Source organism: Dicentrarchus labrax, unplaced genomic scaffold (genome assembly GCF_905237075.1).
Source record: "Dicentrarchus labrax unplaced genomic scaffold, dlabrax2021, whole genome shotgun sequence".
Taxonomy (NCBI): domain Eukaryota; kingdom Metazoa; phylum Chordata; class Actinopteri; family Moronidae; genus Dicentrarchus; species Dicentrarchus labrax.
Window position 1 is genome coordinate 27,069,591 of NW_026136719.1, and position 16,241 is coordinate 27,085,831.

General features: G+C 39.5%; 1 protein-coding gene across 6 annotated transcripts in view; it reads right to left on the reverse strand.

The window, feature by feature from the left end:
• Positions 1-8,856: 8,856 nt before the first annotated feature.
• The window catches only part of LOC127351918 (carbohydrate sulfotransferase 8-like), a 160,175-nt gene continuing 152,790 nt past the window's right edge, over positions 8,857-16,241 (reverse strand). For all 6 annotated transcript variants that reach the window (XM_051379919.1, XM_051379917.1, XM_051379916.1 and 3 more), the window contains 2 exons: positions 14,367-14,404; positions 8,857-13,074 (listed from right to left, as the gene is read on the reverse strand). In XM_051379919.1, the coding sequence (XP_051235879.1) occupies positions 11,944-13,074; positions 14,367-14,404 (1,169 nt within the window). In that variant the 3' untranslated portion in view covers positions 8,857-11,943. The remainder of the gene's footprint in view (positions 13,075-14,366; positions 14,405-16,241) is intronic.

Here is a 16,241-nt window from a genome sequence, read left to right on the forward strand (position 1 = left end):
GAGAGTTTATTCTCTCACACATCATTATAGTTCAGTTGTGTGTGTGGTCTCAGTGTTGCTTTCCCTTCTGTTTCAGCTCTGACCTCATCCTGTCAGTTTATACGTCTGATATGGAGCGTTACTCCACTTCTCTGTAGACGACTAGCAAAGCTCTGTCAGCCACAAGTTGGTTGGATCTTCTTTGGATTGTCTTTGGAAGTATAAATCCAAGATTGAAAAGTTATTTTCCTCTGGTTGCTGTGTCTGTCCCTTTTTTTTTTGGTTTGAATCTGAATATGTTTTACTATTCAGTGATGTGGAAATTAGAGTACATTAAACACATGTAAGCTTTTATTCCAAACATGCTACATGCTACTTTGTTTCTTTTAATTAAAATAAATAAAAGGCTCAATCGTTTAATAATATTTTTACATTTACAATGAATTAAATGTACAATGTTAACAGGGTTGCTTGTATGAACACAGATAATTATCACCTGGCTCTGCAGTTCCCTTGCAGAATGCAGCGTTTTAGCATCTTTCAGCTCATTGTTTTAGGGTTACGGGCCCACAACTTTACTGATTAGATTTCCTCTCACCACTCTCATCAACACAGCAGACTATTTTCAGCGCAAAAAGCTCTGATAAACTCAATGCTCACTACATGCTCAGCAGTAAATAACAAGCAAAACAAGTTAGCAAGAAGCTGGTGAACATAGTGGAGCATTTAGCCACTAAAGATCCAGATATTTCCCTCAGGAGTTGGTGGAGAGCAATGTAGAACTAAAAGGAAAGTGAATGTTGGCCAGAAACATGACTTCAAATAAATGCTAATGTTGCTCTGTGTCTGCTGAATGTAAATAGGATAACACATTCACCATTTCAACTCTATAAAAAATCAGTTATCAGATTTAAAAAGGTAACTATTTTGTTGAAATTCAGAGGTTCGGTTAAAAACTTCCCTTCCTTTACTATTAGTACTTCCAGGAAAACTCACTCTTTGGAAACTCTGAGTCTTGGGATTCATCATCACCAGTGTCTAATGAATAACATCACCACTGTGTCCTGCCCGGGAATGAACTGCTGTGAATCGGCGTGGTGCACCTGCCTTCTGCCAGGCAGCCACAGCGCTGCAGCCACGCCAGCCAGCCTACAGGCACTTCTAGATAACTCCTGTCTGATTAGCTCCTTAGGAGGACATTGTTCCAAAAGCAATTCACTAGACTCCCAGTATTAATTTAGTCCCGAGAGAGAGGCCCATCCATCCTAGGTAGGACGGGCCGTGCTCAGGGCCTACCCTACGGCCTGCTAATAGCACGGCACCTCCTGGCCTGTCACTATAAGTGATAGTCTCTGCAAGTTTGTTGCCTCGCTATGTGTTTCTCCCATCAAGCAGTGCGCCTCCCTCCCTCCACCTCTCTCCTTCTTTCTCTCCCTCTCTGTCAGCGGTGGTTCAGGGCAGGTGTCTTCTCTGTCACTTCCATCACTCACGCTGCTTGACGAAGGGAAGATACAGTTCAGAACACGGCGGGAGCAGGGGGTGATTCATTGAAAGCTCGCCTTTCTCCTTGAAAGGGAGCGGGAGAGAGAAACAGTGGCTGCCTTTTTGGGTGTTTGTGAGAGCTGCCAGCAACATGGAAATAAGAGGAGAATGTGAAAACTCTTTCAATACTGTTGAAGCTCTGAGAGTTACTCCAAAGTGAATAAAACTTCTTTTAAAAATTAGGTTGACGGATTCTCTGATGTGTGATGCACCTTTATTGATAAAGAACCCAAGCTGTTTTAAACTGGCAGGGGATCCCAGCTGGTTTATGGAGTGCAAAAAATGTTTTCCTCCTACGTGTTTGTTGTTTATGTTTGAGAAGCCATACTGTATTGGGTAAAGGAGACTGCGGCGCAGCAGCTGTGTTCTTGTTTAAAAAGACATTAACTTGGAGGACTTCTGTAGGTTGGTGTGGTTGGAGGCCTCTTCACCAGTGGAGTTACTTATGATGCACTGATGTTACTATGTTGTACAGTATATGTGGAATACTAGATTGAAACAGTTTCTCTACAGTTAAAGGTTACTGTATTGTCCTTAGCATTAACCCTTAACTAAAGTGCAATCTGTAAAGTAATAAAACCTCCACTGGAAGTTCTAGACATCTCCGTTCTGCAGTTTCATCACATTATTTTCTCCAATAAGTTTCAGACAATAAAGTTTGCCCAATAAAGACATTGTTGGTGGATTTCTCACAGTCCTTGGCAATTTAAATACCCAAAGGCAAACATTAACAACTACTGTTCTCGGACCATGACAGAAAATTCTTATTTTGGAGGCAAAATTGGTATTATTAAATATTTGATCATTTACTCTTCTAATAAAAACAAGTGTGATCATTGCACTTGACATACAAAACATACTGAATTACAGACTGGTGTGTAATGTCATGTGACTTTTTTGTTCTGCCAAGAGAGTTGGCAATATTGTTCTCAACATTGGAACACTGTGCTCAGTGTTGGAAGGCATTGTTAGGAACAAGCGACCAACGCTGGAATACAAATCAACTGCAAAAGCTCATTCCAACAAAGGAAATGATGAATCTGTATTATTAGTATTATTATCAGTTCTGTTAATCATTAATGTATTACATCTGCTGTATAGGTGTTTCATTTAGATGCCCACATAGTTGTGAAAAACAGTCACAGAGCAAGGTGCTTTGTGTGTGTTTTTTTTGGTAACACTTCACTGTTATTTTAACTTATAAAACTGTTGAAACTCATAACTTTTAAAAGTAGCTTTAATAATTGTGACACTGACTTAAATTTGTAAATGTTTATTTGCACTGTAAAAACAAAATACCTAGTAAAAAGTACTTAATCAAGAAAGTTTTTTAACCAAATAATATAACCAAATTGACTTGGAGTTACTTAAAATTTTCAGTTTCAACCATTATTTGAGTTAAATTAACTTGTTTTGGTTTTACAGTGTTTCGGAGACACAAAACAGTAACTAATGTTAGCTCACTAATGAGTAATGAATGCGTCGTTACTAGTTTTGTGGCGTTTGCCGGCTGGTTCAGATGAAGAAAGTGATCAGTATGATTGTTTAACAGATATTCATGAACGAATAATTACCTGATGATTCATTAATATAGGATCTCCCAGTCTGTTCTCTAACTCATCATTATGTACAACACAATCCTTCATTAGGAATTATTAGGGAAATACTTATTAATGACTAATCAATTATAAAGTTGTCCGGGATTCATTCCTCACTCATTTCTTAATTAACTAATCATTAGCTAATCATACTCTATACAGTTTAATTGGGAGTTACTCATTGACTAATTGTTCACTAGCAGTTAGTTCCTCATTCGTTCCCTGGTATCTACTCAAAATATTGTGTCCCTTATTGGAAAGTGTTACCTTTTTTTCTTTTAGGAATTTCATATTGAAAAACAAAGTCAAAGCTGTTACCTTAATGTGCGTGGTACATCTTTGCATTTCCTCATCTGCTCTTAACACCCTCATCTCGGCGTACCTCCATCCTCCTCCTGTCCATCAGCATCTCCACCCAGATGTTTGCCTCAACCGTTGATGTGTTTTTACATTAAAAATACATCCACAATATGCTGTCATTAGACTTAGGGAGTGGGTTGGGGGAGGGGATATGATGGTATAAATATGAAAAAGCAAAGTGGAGGATTATTTTATCCAACCAAATGTTTCAGCCATTCCCGGCGATAGAGATACAGCCCCAAGGTTAAAGAACCACTCTGCCCACAGCAGCTTGTGTGACTGGCTTCATTATAGATCCCGTGTTTATTGATTTGAGTTCATTAAAGCTGCTGCATAATTCATGTCAATGCTGGAGTATAGCTTAATTAGAAGACTTGCAGTGGCTTTCATGGGTGTTTTAGTGTCAAACATAAGCATGACAGGTGGTGGCAGCAAATTGGGTACCAAAGTGCAGATTACTATACTGCACGTACCTCCATGTGCATGAGAGTACTAAGGGGGCATCCTTCTTTGAAAATCAAAACCAGTGCTGGGGTTTGTAATATTTCAGATGCAGTACTGCCATCATGTGGTTATGTACAATATGTCTACATATAAGACAATACACAGCAGGGCCTTCCATGCATTTTATAAAAGGTTTGCCTGTGAGACAGTCATCTGAAAAGAGACTGGATATCTGTCTATAACATAGGAAACAAGAAAAAAATGGATGTCTGACTACTACATTCTTTCTTGTGTGTATCTAAAGTTAAATAATTTTTAAATGTTTCTGTCTGTATCTCAGAGTTTCCCATTTTTGAGCCATCCATGTACAAATGGAAGCGACTCATGGCATTGGAAGTTCCTGCTTAAGCCATGAGGAAGAAAATGAAATAATGACAGATTGAGATTTTATTTCTCTAAAGCCATTCTCATGATATTATCACTGGCTCAGTGCTGCCAAATGATACATAAGTGCTTGTTGCCAGAATGAGCAGCATGCTGATAAAAGGGCCAGGCTAGTTAACCAAATGAGATGTTCGGGAAGCACATGTCCTCAACAGGACTTGAGTTTTGAGATTTCCTCCACAAAATTATTTCCCACTTGTCATTTTGCTTTGCTTGATTAATAACAGAGCTCGGGCAAATCATTTTAATGAGGTTCATATCACTGAGAGATGTGTCTGGAGCATAGTGCTACGCATTGCCAAAACAAACAAGGATTTCATGTGGATAGGGGGAGAATTAACCTGGCATGCCATGTGAATCAGAGATGTTTTTTATATGACGTTTGGGGAAATATTTTATGCCTCTCAGATGTCGCCCCAGTGAACCGAGGAGTCAACCCCTCAAATTGGTTTTGCTCTGCTAATAAATGGGAGATTTTGCAAAAGCACTGATGCAGTTGTTGCTGTGTGTGTGGAAGCAGCTGAGTCTTAGTAATATACACGTGTGTGCACGTGTGTGCCCCTGTGAATATCTGTGTGATAGAGCTCTGTCGTCAGAGAATCAGTAGAAACCTGTCATCAGCCATGTTGGCTGGAAGGCAAACATGAGGATTAACTGAGAAACCTATAATAATAATACTTGAAAAATGGAGCAAAGTCTCTTTTTACAGTCCTCCCAACCAAGGCGAGGTTGTTTATCACTTTGGGAAGATGTTTGGTTGCACGTCGGCTTTGGGCCCTTAAGCTGATTTAGCTACACAAGCACGTTCTCTTCAAAGCATGTCAAGATTTTCCACGCACACTAATGAGGTAAATGGATGGCTTTTGTTTTCTTCACAGTTTTAACTTCCCCCAAAGTGCTCTCATGACTTATACAAGAGCTGTTGCGGAAATCAGCCTTGAGCATTTAATCAAATTCCTAACTCTACAGAGTGATCAATTTGTGCTGCAATATTCATCTGCCACACAAGCATACACATAATCTGACACAAACACACACACATACACACACATATATATACCAGCACAACAACAAAAGAAGCAGGGCTGCTATTTGTTCTTATTAAAACAATGTCATTTTGGAAGGCAAAATACTAGTATGACAAAAACTGCTGTGACAGATTTTTCTCCCTTTTTAAATGAGGGGTGGTGTGTGAGAATCATGCAAATTACTGTACATTCAGGCACCATACGGTACCTCCTCTGATCTAATCAAAGAATGGAAATGAAGCAAATCCTTTCCCTCAGAACAAGCACAACACAGCTACATATGATGGAAGAATAAAAGCACCAATTTGAAAAGCACTTAGATCTCAAATGAAAAGTTTTACTTCTAGACATGAAACAGTGCGTTGACAAATGTGTGGGTTTGTGAGGTGATGTGAGGATACTTACCCTCAGGGACTACTTCCAACCCTTTGTGGCACAGAGTGGATATAGACATCCCTGTGGGCAAACTGAACTTGCAGGGATTAAAAAGAAATCCAACTGCCGTGTGTTTATGTGCATATTAACAAGTAATTGTAAAGGGTTGAGAAAATGCATATCCAGGACGTAAATAATATACAGCAAAGGTCAAAGAGTCATGCAGTTCATTATGGAACTACATTCAGTTTATAGCTAAAACTAAGTAAAATATTTTTTATCAATTTTGTTTTGTCTTTAATAATTAGTAAATCCAGCTTGCTGTGCTTCTTGAGCTCTACTTCTTCTTCATTTCACTAGATCTGGCGTAGTGCTTAGGAGGAACCTATATCCCTTAGTGGCACCGTTTTCTGCCTCTTTGTTTGTAACTATGGGTGGGTAAATATTCCCCCAAATCAGATGCACATGCTTTACTGAAAGAATTAAGTGTGTTGTGAATCCCTGGTGATACGGTCAAGTCAAGAAGTTTTGCAGTAATGTTGTGAAAAAGATATATTTAGTTACACACTACAGTCCTAGGCTAGCTGTCCTGTTGTCAGTAAATAAGATAACATACAGTACATAGCTAATGAGCTACTTGTTGTTTAAGTGAAGAGACAGCTGATGGTTACTTTCGGTAATCTTGTATTGAGTTATTTTACGTGTAAAAATGGTACAAAACTATAAAAACCACTGGAAGTGCTAGGTTAAATTAGTCAGGAGAATGAATGCACTGGACATTAATATAGTTTATTTCACTATGTTCTGTTCATATTTACACATACCAAAGTAACATATGTATTGTTCAGAATAAATCCTTACCTCTCTGCAGAGTCTGCAGCTCTGTCAGCCACTTTCCGCTCATTGTTTTGGTTTCCTGGTTCGTCTGGCTGAGTTGCTTGACACCCACATTTAATGAGCAGCAGCTCCTGGTACACATGCTGTAATTGTACACTAAAAAGTGAAGGAGCCAGTGGTTGAGAAAACTGAACGTCTAACAAGCCAGAGTGATCCAGATCCAGACATTAGGCAAGTATCTGCTAACATTTCATCAATTCCTTGATTTAAATGTATGCTTGGTGATAGTCTTTAGTAAAAAATGTTATTTGAAATGGTCGCTGCCCAGTGGAAGTGAATGAATAAATGAAAGGGAAAGTCCATCCTAAAGCCTTTAAATGTAGTGTTTAGAGCTGCCACCTATACTAAGCAGTAATCATATACATATACATCACAGAGGAGGCAGTAACAACAGTACAGTCAGTCGACCACCATGCAATCAACACTCCCTTTGTTGTGACTATAAAACTTTATTATAAACAATACTGGATATTTGGCAACCGAGTTGCTATTATTGTTGTTGCTAAATTGTTGTTCTCTGGGACTTTTCAAAAGCCATCTGGGGAAATGCTGAAAACCACAAAATGAAGTAGAAGTAGGTAAGGCAGACTGAAAGAAAAGAGCACCAGAAAATTAAATTATCAGAAAATCCCTCCTGGCGAACACAGAACATCACAGACTGATGACACATAACAGTTTTTTCTTTTATAAAATAGAAACCATTGTGTTGGCAGCGTACAAACTCTGAAAGCTGGTCTTGTCAACATTAGATGCGATACTTTGCTCTATTATCCCTGTGATTATCTTCTGATACAAAGACTCACTGACCCGTTGTTGAGAATGAACGAGCTTAAAGCAGCTCAAATTTGATCTGTTTTTGTGATGACATTTTAGAGTTACCTTTTGCTGCCAATTGTTGCTGTCAGCAAGTGAACCTGCTCTCTGTAACTTTATAACTTCTATTAAGTTATGCAAAGCTACTTAGTGGCCAACAGAAGCAGGCTGTGGTTGTACTGTACTGCTGTATGCATGCATATTATTATTTGCATATGCATATTTATTTTATTTTGCTGGTTAAATAGAGGCTAAAAAAGAATCAGGACAGATGTAGGAAGTGGTTTGTTGTAGTCTACTCACAGGGTGTGCATTAGCTGATCAGCATCAATCTTATTTTTTTGTTTTGTTTTAGCAATATCAGTAGGTCCACAACTTTGGTCCTGACTCAAATGTCTCAACAACTGCCGGATGGATTACCATCTGTACAGATATTCGTGGTCCCAGATTACTCTTACTGACTGGTGATCCCCTGACTTTTCTTCGAGCACCACAACCAGATTAACATTTTTGACTTTTAGTGAAAGATCTTAACAACTTTTGGAATGATTGCCATGAAATTTGGTAATTCATGGTCCTCAAAGGATTAATCCCATGCAGTCTTGTATGTACACCGGCTCCTTTCCACTCTCCGCTATTATTACATGTGGGGTCTATTTTTGCCTGAGCAACTTGCATCTCTGAAGCATGCAATTATTAGTAAATGTGTATAAATGCCTGGTTATTGACTTAAAATACATTTTCAGTGATGGATTTACAGCCAAATTCATAATATAGTTGTTCATGTACATGCATCAGAAAACTAATCCAGTATGAAATCTGATTACAGCTCATAAGTACTATGTTGACCAGCAGCATTACTGAGTAGCCGGCTGCTGTGTACATTTGTCGTTATTTTGTGAAATATCTCAGTCTCTCCTGGATGGATTGGCACAAACTCTTGTATAGACATTAATAGTTCCAGACAATGTATTGTGCTTCTACTCCTGCTTGTGAATGATGTTGACATTGTGGCTTTAAATGAAACGTTTCAAAATGTTTGCTAAGAAATTTGGTACAGACATTCATGTTCCCCTCAGGATAGTGTGCCATAACTTTGATGTGCGTAATAGCATGCTGACATTAGCCTTTAGCTTAAAGCACTGCTGTGCCTTCATAAAGCCTCACAGAGCTGCTAATGTGGCTGCAGAATCTTGTTTTTTAATGCATTAAAAAAACATAATGAATGAAAAAAGGCCCAATACAAACACACTGACAAACCATGAGCCAAAGCCTGATTCTCATCCTGGAGCTCGTTAGCCGACTCTCCAAAGTTCAGTAACCACATTGGACTTGACACAAACAACTAACAACTGCAAGAATAAAAAGAACATACATTGAAAATGCTAAAGACAATTTATTAGTAGACACTCATCAGCCAGAAATAATAACCACCTGAAGAATGTCTTCCTGATATACACCATTTGATTGGCAGTGTAAAATAAGGCAAAGGGCTTAAGATCATATACTTTATACACTTTTGCACCAACGATAAACAGTTATACATTCACTTGTTACTGTAATTACGCTTTTGATAAATCTGTCCATACACCCACATACCAAGAAAACTTTATTAGCGGGCGGGCGGGGGGGGCAGGGACTGACAGAGTATTTGCAAGAGTGATACTCATCATAATGCGATAGCTATTTTGGCCAGAAATTGGCTATACCTACATAGAATCTGACCACAACCTAAACAAAGATTAAATTCTGGAATTGCAAAAGCAAACATACTATAATGACAAAAGTTCATACAATTACCGTCAGCGTGAAAGGGTACTACCACCAAAATTGTTAAAGGTCTTCAAAAATTGATTATAGTGTGTATAGATTTAAATAATATTAATTTCCCTTAACCCATACCCATACTTTATAAAGTATTTTGTTACATAAACACATTCCCAGTGACCTGCAAAACATGTAGCTGAATAGTGACTGCTGCTTTATAGGAGATTAGCCATAGGTTGTTCCCAGCATCACAATAGCTCAAGTTTATCTTTGCATCATTCCCTTGTAAAAGATAAACTGCTACGCACTTTGATTGTAGCCAAGTATTCATTTGCATCTATTATTTTGGTGTCATAGTCATCATATCCAGTCACTTCTTCATTGCACCCAACATACAGCAAGTAAAGTAGTAACTTTAATTTAGAGAAACCTTATCTTAGGTCTACAGTCAGTCAGTATAAGCTTTAGATTTACAGTACATGATTATCTGATGAATGGTTCTGTTTGTTTACCACATATTAAATTTTACAGTATCCATCATGTCCAATCATATAAAGGATTGTAATAGAGCCCTACTTTAAAAATTGTAAAAGTGTTCAGGACCTAAGAATTGCCTGTGTAGTTTCCACAAGTGCACATTGTTATGTGGTCCGAACTGCATCAATTAGTACTTAAAACATTTTTTTTAAACTTAAGTGGTAGGTGAGCGGTGGGTGGGTTAGGAATATATCTGTCTCATAATATTGTACACAGGATATTGTACCTCCAATGTGTGTCTAATATGTTTTCAAAAGATGTAGGTCAATAGATTTTAAAACATCTAAACAGCTCTTTCAGTACCACACCCATGCACACGCACAGGCACTCGCACACGCACACGCACACGCACACACACACACACACACACACACACACACAGTGGAGTTCTGTTGGTAAAAATGTCATTAGTCAGGATGGGTAACTAGGTGGATAATGCAGCTCATCTGTACAGGGTCTATTATCCTATTGAGAGACCAAACAGATTAGGGATAAGTAATTAAAGAGCTAATTTCCAAAATGTTATATATCCATTTTTATTTAAAAAATCTCTCAGTACCTGCAAAGCACCGAGTGGTATCAATTCATCAGTCAAACTAAGTCATCTATGACACTGCAGATTTTTGCAGTCATTTCGTCTCTTGAGAATTAGAATTGGGATTTTCAGCTGGTGGATATTTTCTTTTGGAAAGAAACTCTTCTGTTACACAACACACTCTACACTGGTAATACTGAAAGAACAATCAATGACATCAACATACCTTCACCAAGAAGCACTGAATATATATATTTTAGAAATACATAGAAAAATATATAGTCATCTGAATGCCCATTATACAATTGTACACAGTAGTGTCAGTAAAAAGCCTATAAGATGGTGGAGAATAGATGTGATACATACAGTGGGTACGGAGCTGCTGACAGTGTGAGATTTGTAAGTGATAGCTGTTGAGGGGGTGTTTGGTGTGATAGATGGAGAAGTTTGGGGGCACACTTTTCTTTTTCTCATCCAGTCCAAGTGTCCAAATCATACATGGTTAGACTGTCACAAAACCAACTCTAAACATATGTTTAGTTTTTTGCAATGTTATTTTTATCCACCTGGTTGCCAACACTGTCAACAGACTCTAGAAACTGACTGATTAGTATGTAAGTCAGTAACACTAACAGGAATTAAGAGATACTGGCAACAACACCATTACCCTGCAAGTATCTAGATGTCCTGCATTCAACCACAGCCACCCAAGTAAATACCTCTAGTGAAGGGGGACCGACAGCACATGTATGTGTTAGACTAAAGCACAGACCTAACCAACAAAGTTAGAAGTACAAAAATGCTACAGTAAGTGCACAGAGCTTCTGAGTGGGCAGCACTTGACACATTTTAAAGATTTATACTACTTAAAGTGTTTCATTTTGTTAAGGTTTATGTTTAGTAAAACCATTTACATGAAATACTGTATTAGTATGCATTGATACATAGAGGTATACTGATGCCTAACCTGCTGTGAGTCAAATAGTAAATGCAAATATTTTAAATAAAAAATCAACAAATTGCAGTGCTTGATGGTGATCATTACTTATTCTCCATCTGCGGTCAACCAAGGATGAAAACAAATTCATAAAAGTTTTGGTATGATTATTCTGAAAGTAGGTGGTAGGGGCTCACCGAAGATACTCTATTGTGTCTCTGAAATCACTTCTGAATTTAGAAATGTGATTGGAACTTTAACCCATTATGGTTTGATTCAACAAAGGGCGCCCCTTTTACGATGCATTTGCATATGCTATTTGACTCACAGTGAGGCATAATTTAAAGCCTGTTGAACAATAATAAACTTTTTTATAAGCATAACATTTATAATTTTCATATTCTACCTCACCATGTGCATTTCAGAACTATTTTGAGCATTTAATATGACATCACGTGAATCTTTTCATCTCAGAGTTGTCTAAAAATTAAGATAATCTGGTAGAAATGTATTCATAAAAAGCAGCTTTTGCGAAATTCAGAGGAACTTTGGTCTCTGATCTCTCTGCTTAGATGCAAAGATTCACGTGAGCATGTGAATGAGCCTTTTCATGTTAATATTTCATTATGGTGGCGATGTAGGCGTAGTGGAATGTGACTGGGATTCAAGCGTCTTGATAGGAGTCAGTCAATATAAATCTTTAAAAGGCTTGGAGTAGTTAAACATCATATAGTCCATGTAGTAGAAGTCGTAGACTCGCTGTTTCTCCGACTGGCTGACCTGTGAAAAGTATTTTTGTGTGATCTGCAGAGAAGTCCTCAGGTCGGTTGGGTTCCTATCTTTAAAACTGGGCAGTGTGATGTTGGGTGGCGCCCCAGTCAATCGCAAAAGAAAGTTGGACTCTTCCTCCATGTTCTCAAACTTGCCAATGAAGTCATAGTCTATGAGACAAGGATGGCAGAGCTGATTCATCTGCTCCCAGTGGATGTCCATTCCCACAGGCCGGTGGACATCCAGAAGGTAACGGACAAACTCCTTGAATGTGACCCCATTGCCTGTCTTCAGGGCTGCCAAGGATGGGTTCACCCTGTACTTGGAAATGATGGGTTTCCCAAACAGGTTGTGGTAGTAGTTGTTGGGATTTTCAAACTTGTCCCTGTATGCTGACACGATTCTCTCCAAGGGCTCTCGCACAAAAATTATTTTGGTGTAGGTCTCCAAGCGTTGCATGATTCCCTGATGGTCAAAGGTGTTAAGTGTCCTGAGTTTCTGGCCGTAGTGGACTGTGTCATGTTGAAGGCTCTGAGCATTGCGGGCCTTGCCTGCCAGCACTATCAGGGTCCTTTTCCAGTTGGAACAGCCAGCCTTGGGCACCTGACAGTACAACAACTTGTGCTTGTCCTCCACATACAGGTGTTTCACATGATCACCTGTGATGGTCTTGGAGATTCTGCTTTTGTACTTAGCACACACATCCTTCATTAGTTTCCGGCGTGCTTGTAGGATATCGGGGGAAAAAGAGACAGAGGCAGAGGAGGAGGAGACTGAGGATGAGGAGGAAGGAGAGGAAGAGGACACAGAAACATTATTGTTGGTATGACTGATTGGGGGACTTGTTTTCAGCAGTTTGCGCTGTCTTTTGGAGACATGAAGGGAACCTATGTCCTGCTCCCGAGACCCAGTGGTGGCCATCTGTCTGCTCTCCTCAAAGTGTGGGAACTGCATTGGAGGGATCAGGCTGGACAAGATGCCTTCTGCTGCTTGATGGTCCTGATAATTGTCTGATTTGCTTCTCTCGCTGTCCTGCGTAGAAAGAGTCTATAAAACAATGAATGACAACACTGGTTGTAGTAGACGATAGCAGATATGTGTTTAGACCAAACAAAATGCAACATAATGTGGTACATGTGCAAGAACATAGAATTTATACTTATTACTTAATGAGGTGGTAAAAACTGAGCTTTATTACCAGAAACAACCACATATTGCTTTCAGTACTCAAATCAGCCACTTGATGGTGCTGTTTCACTGCACCTCAAACAAAGGTCTAACTTTACGTTACAGGCAAATGTCACACTGCCCTATGCCATCCGTGACCTATCAATAAACTGAGCGGTAATATCATATAAATGTCTTATAAACACTTAATGGGGAATCTGAATTAGAATCATCCACTGTCTGATTAGCATCATTTGATGCCCAAGGCAATCATGCATTCTGACATTTTATTTCAATTAAATGCTGTAATGGCATCATAAAGCCAATGGACTGGATGTATAATTTTAATTTTACAACAGACAAGGTGATGAGACCATCATGAATCTTGGCTCATCCCCCTTCTGACTTAAATGGTCATATTCTTTCATCTGCAGGGACATCTGGAGGGGAAAAAGGAAGGAGTGGTTTCTCCCTGTGTGTTCAATGTGCACGGTGAGCACCAGGCAGTAACCTATGCACCAGACATTATGTTCTTCAGGGTTTTCACTGATGTAAATCTCTCATTGGCACTGACAATCACAGCAGAGATGAGAGCAAGCAGGGGTGAGCTGAGAGGAGATACAGTAGTACGAGGGCTGCATGTCTGACATAGAAACCTATTTATTGATGGTCTTGGGGTCAAACGTGATTTTTCTCTCTCTTTATCTATCTTAACCTTGTAGCTAATAGTACGATAAAGGCCTGGTTGAAATCCTTTTATATCTTTTAGAATGCCTTTCGGGGCAATTAAGGATGCATTTTACCCAAATCTTTGGTAAAAAAACAACACACATAAATGCTGCGTCACCATTTATCTAAAGTGGATGTAAACTAATCAAAATCATAAGTCTCTAATAAACTACCGTGTAAGTTGAAAAAACAAACAAACAAACAAACAAACAAACAAAAAAATAGGTGTGATCACACCCTGAGGAACCTAGGCCTGGTTCTACCGGGAGCGTTTACTCAGTTAGGTCTGACTGGCTGAATGCACTGTGTGAGGTCAGCCGCTCTACACAGATGCTATCAGACACGCTGAGAGGTACAAGGCTGACAATCACTTTTTTGCAATAGATAGCAGTTGGGAGCAACCTGTGTATCTGTGTTTTGGGAGAAATGGAGTAAACACGTACCTCTCTGGACTGCCGTGGAGTGCTTCCAAGCTTCACGCCTGGGGAGAGAGAAGAGAAAAGAGACAAGAAAATCAGCACTTAAGTAAACAACATGTATTTTTGTCCTTGTGGAAGAGAGTTAGGAGCCCCCGATGCATCAGAGGCTCCAATAATTTTACGCTTCCTATCGCTTAGCACGTCTACTTTTGATCCCCGGGAAAATCACCACTGATCAACTAGTCCACAGAGAGAAGACAGGTAGCTCTATCTGTGTAATGAGCTGCCACAAGCAAGGAAAGTTGGTAAATGAGTTGTGCTCCCAGTAGCAAGTGCATAGGATGAGACAGGGGAAGAAAACAACACAGGAAAGTGAGGCAAAACGAGATCAAGGAAGATAGAAGGAAAGAAGGAAAGAAAGATAGAAGGAGAACTGAGAGACCCAGTAATAACCAGCAAGAAAAACGTGGAGGTTTAAAAAAGATGTAGTTTGTAGACCAGAGGAAAGACAGACGAAGAGAAAGATGCAGTTTGTTGAATTTCTTCTTCTAGAGGACAGTGGAAGAGTGATAGAGACATACAGATTGGTTTTGTGGCAGCCTTGGGGACAGGTGGTATGTGTATTGGCAGATGTGAGGCAGCAGGACAGACGACGTGTTTAGTGGTCTGTCTCCAGCTGGACATCTCCTTTCCTTAGGTCCCCCCATTCTGCTGATATATAATCAGGCTGACAGCTCTGAGTGGGGCTGCATGGCTGCTGATGGGGGGAGCAAAGACACCTCTGCCTGAGTGGCCTGTCACTTCCAATTTGTGGCTGGAAGTGATAGGAACCTGCACGAGGGTGGGGTGGTGGTGGGGGCTGTAGATGCAGGCCACAACCTTCCCTAAGTGATGAGATCTGCAGATCCCTAGCTCACACTTAAACACGCCTCGGTGGGGAGGGAATAAAATGCGTTGCTCAGATTCAATGTTGTTTTAGATTAGTATGCGCTGGAGAGCTTGGTGTTGCTGTCTGGCTCTGTGTGTTGAATCTTTACTTGTCTTCATTCTTGTGAACGAGACACTGGAAGAAGAGGTGGAGGAGGAAAAAGAAGGGAAGTGGGCTAAGGAGGTGGCGTGTGACATTTTCTAATCTTGTTTGGTTGCTGCTGTGCTATGTGATCTCCTAACCCTAATGATAGCTCATGTATGATGTGCATCTTTGATATGAGTTTACATTGGCGCATGTGAAACGCATGAATATTTATCACAACACACACAGATGCCATTGCCTGGGAAACACATCCAAGCGCAACAATAGCAACGGTCTCTCAGTGTCTGCTGTTCTAAACTGATGGAGCGGCACAAGCCCCTTGTAGCCCTGACCATCTTGTCAAAATACAAGCTAAGTTATCGATCTTGAAAGCCCCATCAAGGTGGTAATTGAAATCTCCAAAGGTTTAATTGGTTCCTTTTAAGAGGTGCTTTGTCTGGCCGTTGTTACAAATTTGTCACAGCTGTTGAAGTCAATACTGTCACACTTTGGCTTTCTATGTCGCACCTTCAAGCAGAGTAAAATTTTAAACAGCTGAATTCAGAATGAAAATGTTGGATGCAATAAATGTATTTAGTTTCTTGAATCTTTGACCTTGAATTTTTTTTGTCATTTATTCTGCAAAGAAAACTAAAATAAATTCCGCCAAGGTTAAATTATTTTCAAGCCCAAGGTACTGAACTGAGCATTACAGTCAGTACAGTTACAGAAACCAAGTTGTCCTGTTCAGCACTTTGTGACAAAGGTGTCTTGTTAAAGTTGCTTTAGAAATTAATCTGACATGGCTTGATTTGATTAGATAAATCTAGGCTTTAAAGTCTACAAATAGAGTTAGAATTTTGGTTCTGAAAATGCAATCCTCTCTG